This window comes from Sinocyclocheilus rhinocerous, unplaced genomic scaffold, assembly GCF_001515625.1.
Source record: "Sinocyclocheilus rhinocerous isolate Xijiao unplaced genomic scaffold, SAMN03320098_v1.1 scaffold3059, whole genome shotgun sequence".
NCBI lineage: Eukaryota > Metazoa > Chordata > Actinopteri > Cypriniformes > Cyprinidae > Sinocyclocheilus > Sinocyclocheilus rhinocerous.
The window spans coordinates 296,911-306,190 of record NW_015632728.1 but is presented as its reverse complement, the minus strand read 5'-3'; the positions used below and the strand labels follow the sequence as shown (position 1 = coordinate 306,190).

At 34.6% G+C, this 9,280-nt stretch overlaps 1 protein-coding gene across 1 annotated transcript; it reads left to right on the top strand.

The window, feature by feature from the left end:
* The first annotated feature begins 298 nt into the window (after positions 1–298).
* Positions 299–8,384, top strand: LOC107742921 (14-3-3 protein epsilon-like). The gene is made up of 6 exons (XM_016556006.1): positions 299–513; positions 2,513–2,712; positions 3,700–3,806; positions 4,977–5,183; positions 5,395–5,531; positions 8,098–8,384. The coding sequence occupies exons 1-6, from the start codon at positions 450–452 to the stop codon at positions 8,148–8,150; spliced, it is 768 nt and encodes a 255-aa protein (XP_016411492.1). The 5' UTR covers positions 299–449; the 3' UTR covers positions 8,151–8,384.
* Positions 8,385–9,280: the final 896 nt, after the last annotated feature.

The window sequence follows — 9,280 nt, the reverse complement described above, 5'->3', positions numbered from 1 at the left end:
ATACATTCTGGATATCTTTAATGATGAAAAGATTAAGATGTAATTAGAAAACAATTAGGGATTCAATATAAATTACAGTATGACAAGTCATAATTGGATTACAAATATCTTGACTTTTCATAATCGCTAGCAGGTATGTGGAATTGAAATTTCGACAAGTAAAATCTAATTTACGGCTACTGAAGCTTTAAATGACTAAACGGCTTGCCATAGACGGTTTTTTTTTTGTTGTTGTACGAACGTCACAAAAGGAAAATTCAGGCAAAGTCGCGAAGGAAGTGCGCAGGACTCGCAGAGCGAACTTCCCGGATGGAGTTTTGTCGCCATATTTGGTCGCCGGTAACGTTAGTATACGAGGATTTTAAGCTGCTGTTACTTTGCATCCGTTTGCACAAACAAACAGCGTCTCTTACCTTCACTTTTCCACCTCCTCCCGGTCCCCGGTAACCATGGCAGATCAAGAGCACTTGGTTTACCAGGCTAAACTAGCAGAACAAGCCGAGAGATACGATGGTGAGTTGATATTTTTGGCAAATTGTGTTGTCACGCATTTGAATTACAACAGAGAATGAACAAGAGGGATGTCGTATTACTGATAAAATTGTGTTTTGAACCCAAAAACGAAGCGTTATCCGTTCACGCGTCTCTGTCCAGGCGACATGGGAAGAAAAATCCAGGAGAGCTGTTGTCTGGAAAGGCCTAAACTAGCTCAACGCAACCTCTGCATTGTTATTAATGAACTAAAGTAAATGTTGATCTGTGCTCACGTTGCTAAAAGCTGTCTATGGATGGTTAATCTGATATTGTAACCGCTAACGTTACTAGAATTAGTTGCATTGCTGGAAACTTTGATCTGAGAGCATGCGATTCGAAGAATATGCAGCGTTTAAACACGCACTGAATGATACATTGTTTTCATTTCGCTACAAATGACCTGAATAAAAACAAATCTGACTGGGTCCAGATTTTAGGTGATGCAATAATGACTAGGCCGAATCCAGCTGTTCTTATTGAATGTGGGTTGATCAAATATATTGGATGTTTTTACTGTATCAGTGTTTTTATGGACACGTGTGGGGCAATGCATAGTGTTTAAATAAGTGTCATTAAGTATGACAGAGGGGATAATTAACAGTGCAATTTCGCACATTTTTAGAAACCTCTACAATTATGAACTGTACTTTTTTCATGGACTATTGAGAATGACACTTTGAAAAAAAGAGAAGTAGATGGATAAGGTTAATCCGTGTATCATTCGATCATTCGTTTTTTTGGTTTAATATCAAAAAATCCAAGTGAACGTCAATCAGTACTCAATATTAATTTAAACTGCATTTCTGCGCTTGACTGTAGGGTGTCTGTCTGCTTATTGAGTTTATTTAACCCATCGCAATTATTGCCATTGCATATCCTTTTGAGATATCAATTATGATCAATTTTAATAAAACACAAGATCTGTTGTTCTCCGGTTGTCAGTCAAAATGACGTTTAATTCCCGCCCACATGTAGAAATCAAATATTCAAGCTGTTTATTCATTTTGCCACCCATGAACGAAAAAGGAGCCGTTTTCTCATTTTTCTACTTTCAGTATTAAATAAAAAAACGAATGATCGAATGATACACGGATTAAGGTTGACCTATTAATTTGCTTTTAAAAGCTTCAAGTTTGAAGGTTTTTACAATGAATCTATATAGTTAGACAGATTTGTCATATAGACACTAACAAACCTGTAGCTGGATAGATACAAACATTTTAGCTTTGATACATTACCAAGTACAGCAGGCAACATGTAAATCTTGCCTGAAAAAGGGGGCGGGGAGCAGCAGCTCATTTGCATTTAAAGACACAGGTCCGAAAAACAGCGCGTTTCTGCTTCCACTCAAAATGATATAATAAATGATCTGTGGCGTATTTTGAGCTGAAATTTCACAGACACATTCTGGGTACACCAGAGACTTATATTACACATTGTAAAAAGGTGCATAATATGTCTCCTTTAAAGCAAGGCAAGGCTTTTTTTTTTTCAGTCTTACATGAAATTCTTAAAACACCCACAAGATGGCGAAATTAATCAGTGGATCCAATGCTACAAAACCGATATCCTATTATGAAAAAATGCTTAAATGTTGGGAAAACCACCAGTTATTGGTTGATCTCTGCTTATATAGGCTATACTTTAATGTTATTATGCACATCACAATATATGTAAAAAAAAAAGATCTGTCACTATTTTTGTGTCATTGAGACTTTAACAGTTAAACTAAATTTAGGAAGAAAAATGTCTTGAGCTAAATGAGAGTGTGCTTTTCTAAACCCTAGTATTAAACTAGCATCTGCTTCAAACATTAATGAAATCTGAACTTACTACTTTTGACATTAACTTTCTTGTTAAACCACTCAGGCATTCAATTTTATGTAGTACTAAATTTGTGGCTTTTTCCCTTTGCACTCCAGATCTTTGATGACTGGTTTGCTTTGTGTCATTAAGATGATTCTTCTCTGTGTTTCAGAAATGGTGGAGTCTATGAAGAGCGTTGCAGGAAAGGACACCGAGCTCACAGTAGAGGAGAGAAACCTGTTGTCGGTGGCGTATAAGAACGTGATTGGAGCTCGACGAGCCTCCTGGAGGATCATCAGCAGCATTGAGCAGAAAGAGGAGAGCAAGGGAGGAGAAGGCAAACTCAAAATGATCCGCGAATACAGACAAGCGGTGAGACTGCATGGAGACTAAACTCCTGAGCATCTGGAGTGAATTGGCATATTGTTTATATGAAAAAATAAACCTAAACCAGTGGTTATAATTTCTTACACTGTAATCATTTTGAGTGACCTTCACCAAAATTCAAGTGATTTTCAAAAAATTTGAGTGAAAATCATCAAAATCGCTGGCGGTGGCTGGCAACTTTTTTCAAAAATGCTGGCGGGGAAAGAGTTAATGTTCCTTTATGAAGTTTGACATGCTGAATATGAAAAGCACATTACTTTTTGTGTATCATTATTAATAGTGCTCAAGAAAAACAAAAAAATACATATTTTTACAACTTATACAAGCTGATCTGTTATTACTCGAGCATAAAAATGACATGGTACATGCATAATACTGAGCTATTCGTCCAAAACTTCAAAAGTGTTTGTTCGTTGTATGATTTTTGTCTTTTATGACCAGTCCCACAAGGTTCTGGAGTGTTCCAGAAAGCACTAGAATATTCCAGAATGTTACACAAACCTCTAGAATGTTCCCATCCTTGCAAAAGTTAGTAAACAAAGAAACGTACCTGTACCAAATCTGTAAAATCTGAAATCTACCAAAACCAATGTTTCATAATTAATGATAGAAGTTCTAAAATTGACCTGACCAAAATATTGATGCTACGTGAAAATAAATAGCACAATAATAATTAACACCACAGAATTACAGAAGAACCATACATTTAAGTGAAACAAATTTTTCCTTACATTATGTAACCGATTAATTAGCTGGTAGTTTTAAAAACACAATATTCATGTTTTAAACCTATTAATAAACATTTAAATAATAGCTTAATGCTTTTTCTTTTATAATACTTTAATACGTCAGTCCATAATTTGAAATGCCTCGAGCTGTGAGCTCTATGGCTCAGAGACGGTAATGTGTGCAGTAATCTAGATGTGCATGATGCCATTATTACTCTGTGGTTTCTCCTCTTACGTTTTGCAGGTTGAGAATGAGCTGAAATCTGTTTGCAATGACATACTGGATGTACTGGACAAACACCTCATTCCTGCAGCCAACACAGGAGAATCCAAAGTTTTCTACTACAAAATGTAGGTGTTTGACAAATCAAAGTGCGTGTGAGCATGATTAGTATGCTTCAAGGTATACATTTAATAATTATGCATGTTTCTTGGGAATCAAATCCATGACCTACATGAGGGAATCGTGCCATGCTCTACAGAAATAAAGCCAGTTGTCATGTATTTAACACACAGAACCTCGCCCATCTAAGAGACCTATAAAGTCCTAAATGCATGCATGTTCTTGTTTGCATTACTAAACATGTTATTGTGATTGCATTTACATGCATTTAGGACTTTATAAGTCCTTGGTGATTCATAAAATGCAAGTAAATGACTACCATGACTTTGAGAGTTAAAAAAACAAATGGTAACACAAAATTAATACCTGTGGCTCCTGGTGATATACTGAGATCTTATGAAGCGAAGCAATCAGTCTGTGCAAGAAACGGAACATTATATATAACATTATTACCTGAATCCAGAGCCTCAGGCAAACGGGGAAATACGATTCTTTTGGACAGTTCGTTTCAATGAACTGATTCACCAGTTTGTTTACATAATCATGCAGTGATGTAATGCATATGCATTTATATTATTAAAGCACACAGTAATGATGTAAAACGTGGATGTTTTGCATGTCTAAATCATAATAAACTAGTCTTCATCATCCCACCTTTTTATATAAACAATGAGAAACCATAAAAACTTTAATTTGGCCTCTTCATTCAATTGCTTTGTTCACGTCTGCGCATATCAGCGTCTCATCGGTCTTTGGTTCGAGTCGAACTGTTTCCTCAGTTCAGTGACTGTAGGAGTAACTGGAGCACTGAATCGGTTCATTCATCATAGGATCGGATATACACCAGTATTTTGGCTCATTTTGAAAAAGAACCGGTTCAAAAGAATGATTTGTTTGTGAACTGGACATTTTTGGGTGAGCTGTCCCTTTAAGTGCATAATGCTTTTTTTATTTTTTGTTTTCACAAAAAAAAAAAAACATTGGATAGTATGCATTTCAATATTCCAGCCAATAGTAGTCTGCTTTATTCATTATAGTGGTTTTGTGTATTTTTGAACACATTTCTGACAGCAAGAGCTTAGAATAGTAATTGTAGCTAATAAGAAGATAATGAGTCTTTTGACACACACTTGGTGTTTATTGTGTGTGTGTGTGTGTGTGTGTGTGTGTGTGTGCAGGAAGGGCGACTACCACAGGTACCTAGCAGAGTTTGCCACGGGTAATGACAGGAAGGAAGCAGCGGAGAACAGTTTGGTGGCGTATAAAGCTGCCAGTGACATTGCCATGATTGAGCTCCCGCCCACACATCCCATCCGGCTCGGCCTCGCTCTCAACTTCTCCGTCTTCTACTTCGAGATCCTTAATTCCCCCGACCGCGCCTGCAGGTTGGGCTACTTCTGTCCTCACTTAAACTGTGTAATGTCCCGTATTAATATGCACAGAAACCTATGGATGAGCAGTGACAATAGTTAATTGAATTATTTTTATTTTATTAATGTTTTATTATTTTAATACTTCATCCTGCAGCCCCTGGTTGATAAGCACAGAACCCCCTCTGATAAAGCCAGTCTGACTCTCCTCTCGCTCCTCCAACAGGTTGGCGAAGGCGGCGTTTGACGATGCGATAGCGGAGCTGGACACGCTGAGTGAGGACAGTTACAAGGACTCGACGCTCATCATGCAGCTGTTACGGGACAACCTGACGCTCTGGACCTCAGACACACAGGGAGACGGTGAGGCATGCGTGTCTTAAAGCAGCTGTAATAAAATAACTGTGCATTTCAGAACAAAGTTCTGTGCACTGCAAAAATCCGTTTCAAATCAAGCACTATTTGCCTTGTTTTTTTTTAGTAAAACAACTAAACTATAAGTTAACAGATTGGGGAAGGGACCAAAATAAGGCCACAAGCCATGTAATCCCAAATGCTGTAGTTTGAAATACAAAAAAAGATAGATTCAGTAAAATAACAAATTATTAAAGAACCTTTGATAACTTTAATGAAAAGGTTTTTTTTTTGGTTACTTTATTTTAAGGTGTCCTTGTTACAGTGTAATTATACATTTAAGTACAGAGTAATATTAATTAACTACATGTATTTACTATATGGTTTGGTTTAGGGTTACTTGCATGTAATTATGCATCATTTATTGTTATTATAATAGTAAGTACATGTAACAGATGTAACAAGGACACCTTAAAATAAAGTAACAAAAAAACAACAATTTTCATTAGTTATCAAAGGTTCTTTAATAATTTGAAATAAAGTGTTACCTTTTTTTAATCAAATTCAAAATGTTTTATTGTATTGTAATATTTCTACTCCTTTAAGGAAATTTTATTCAGTGGATACCCTTGAATAGGTAGTTAATTTTTTGTTAGAATTTTTAGGAAAAACAAGTCTTAAATGTATTTAATTTCATTTTCTATTTCTATAATGTAAAAGTATTATTATAATGTGCAATTTTTAATAATGCAAGTATGTTTTTATTGTGGAAAAAAAACTGGAATGGTGTTAAACAATTTATTTTAGTATTAAAAAAAAATCTTGGACTAAAAATATTGCATTGATCGACTGCAATTAAGTATAGCATTATTGCCAAATTGTTTTACTCTGTTGATGCTCTTCAAAAGGTTTTAATCAAATGGTACCTAAATATCTATTTTCTATTTCTATAATTTATAGTTTCTATAATTTTTTAAAACACGAATATGGTTTACGTTGTGAAAAAGTTACTGGTATAGTGATTAAAACAATTAAAAGTTAATTTAAAAAACATCTTTGTCTAGAAATGAATGCATTGTTTATCTATAAACATAGCATAAGTTACTTCAAATTTAATTTTAGAATGTTGGAAAAGTGGATATTAAATATCATTTAGTTTCTATTTCTATAATTTTCTTCGTGTTTCCATCATTTTTAATAACTCAACTATGGTTTTCGTCATGGAAAAAAGATACTGCCATGTATTAATCATGGTGTTAAAGATATGTATTAAATACAGTTATGTTTAATTAAAACAAAGTTTCTTGGGCGTGAATGTGAAGGATTGAAGAAAACCGAAACCCCTGCGGAAGTGTTAGTATTTGCGTCAGTCGTCATCCACAGACACGTCAGATGGCACTGACATGCTTTTGTATATTAATGATAAGAATAGTTCATTATGTAACACATTTGAACACATTAATATAGAATTTGTGGTCAAAAGCACACCGTCTATGCATTCAGCTTCAAGCGTGGCTCATTCAGTCAGAATGTATGATTTGTTTGATAAAAAAAGTCAACCGTCTTTGGTAATTGTTTTTTTTAAAAGGTTTCAATTTCTTTGTTCCAGCTAGAGAAATAGAGATTTTACTTTAATTTAGGTGAAATTATTTCTGTTATTAGATACACTGTCAAAAAGAAAAGAAAAAAAAAATTAGCTAGAGAAATAGAGATTTTACTTTAATTTAGGTGAAATTATTTCTGTTATTAGATACACTGTCAAAAAGAAAAAAAATTTTTTAAATATTTTTTATATTTATTATTTTTGTGTAATTTAGAGCATAAGCCTATTATTAAAAATGTTGTTATTATTTATTATTCTTATTTCAGAATTCTATACGTGTGCATTTATTGATGAATACTGAAAATGAATTATCTCAATGCAGTAACTCGTGCTGAATCATACACAATAAAACAAGGAGCGTGTATTATGTAGGGTCCATTCTGATTGATTGATAACTTTGAAGTGCCCTTTATAAGGCAAGATACATTTTACGTTTTGTCATGTCGTGTGGTCGATCAAACCTAAAGATCAAAAATCAAAATCCAACTTAATTAAGGGCCATGGGACAAAAGTAAATGTTGCATTATTTCCAACTATATTATATTAAAATGTATTAGTAATAACAACAACAATTTAACAAATTTATTTATTTTTGACATTCTTGAATCTAATTCACTAATATTGGTTTTTATAGTTCAAAGATAGACAGGTTAACTAATTGAAGCATATCTTCATTTCTAATTAATTAATTTCATGTTGTTTTCCTACTTGTTCACCACCTCTTGTAATAAGGCATGGTGCACCAAATCAAAGGTGATCATGGGCAGACTTTGGCCCACAGCCTGGTCAACCAGTTGTAAACCTGCTGGTTTATAGTATCTGTGGCTAGTTGCAGCATCTCACAGACGCACTTACTCAGAGCGTGTGTGCTGTGGTTTGACTTCAACTTTGTGTTTCAGGCTTAAAAACATGTAAGGCGTGGAGTCTTATAGTGAGCAGCCACTGTAATAACAAACACTCGTTCTTTTTCAGGTGAAGAACAAACTAAAACGGTGCTGCAAGATGCTGAGGATGAAAAGCAGTGAGATGTGACCGCCAACATGCTAAACCCCCTTCTCTCCAGCTGTCTCAGTGTCTCTCAGTCTCTCTCTCTCTCTCTGTGTCTCTCATGCATCCCTGTCTCTCAGGGAGGCTCATGGTGTCCTAGAGAAGAGATCAGATGCTGAATGCTGGTTCTGTCCATCACTTATCAGTCTTTCCTCTCGCTTCTTGTTTCATACCTTTGCTCTTAACCTATTTGACCATCTACACCAGTTTGGAATAATTAAGACTTTTAAATGTCAAAATGTGTTTTCCTGAGAAAAAACAAGATTTGGTTTTTAAAAAGCCTTTTTCCAAAAGGTACATCTGGAAAAAGGGGGGTCGTCTTATATTCGAGCCAATACGGTAAGTCTCTTCTGCTCACCAAGGCAGCGCTTATTTGTTCAAAAATACAGTAAAAACAGTGAAATATCATTACAATTTAAAACAGCTGTTTTCTATGTGAATATATGTTAAAATGTAATTTATTTCTGTGATCAAAGCTGAATTTTCAGCATCATTACTCCAGTCTTCATTGTCACATGATCCTTCAGAAATCATTCTAATATATGCTGATTTGCTGCTCAATTATTATTGATGGTGTATTACTGGTGCTCAAGGGCACATTAAATTGATCAAAAGTGACAGTACATATATTTATAATTTTGTAAAAGATTTTTTTTCTTCAAATAAATGCTGAAGAAATCTTAAAATATATTCAAATAGAAAACAATTATTTAAATTTGTAATAATATTTCATATCACTGCATTTTTCATCAAATAAATGCAGTCTTATTGAGCAGAAGAGATGTCTTCTTTCACAAACAATCCCAATTATTCCAAACTTTTGACCGGTAGTGTATATTTTTAGGGGGTTTTAGGGTTGTATTGTATTTTTTTTTTTTATCTTAAGTGTTTCACTTAGATCTTATATGATTACATGAGGCCAGAATGGAGAGTTTCCTCTGTAAGGTTTGGTTTTACTACCTGTTGCAAAATCCTTGAGAATCACGCTTTTATTACACGTGTGCATTTGCATATTTCTTCATCAGTGTTGTTCTGTCAGTTCTTGAGCTCAGTGGTCATTATTGGAGGCATTTATTCTTATTTTCTTGAGGAGTTGAAACTTGAGCTG

Bases quoted from the DNA above. Each gene is read 5' to 3' on its own strand.
- LOC107742921 (XM_016556006.1), top strand. From the start codon at position 450: ATGGCAGATCAAGAGCACTTGGTTTACCAGGCTAAACTAGCAGAACAA. The intron at 514-2,512 runs GTGAGTTGATAT...TCTGTGTTTCAG, and splicing joins ACAAGCCGAGAGATACGATG to AAATGGTGGAGTCTATGAAG. The intron at 3,807-4,976 runs GTAGGTGTTTGA...GTGTGTGTGCAG, and splicing joins AAAGTTTTCTACTACAAAAT to GAAGGGCGACTACCACAGGT.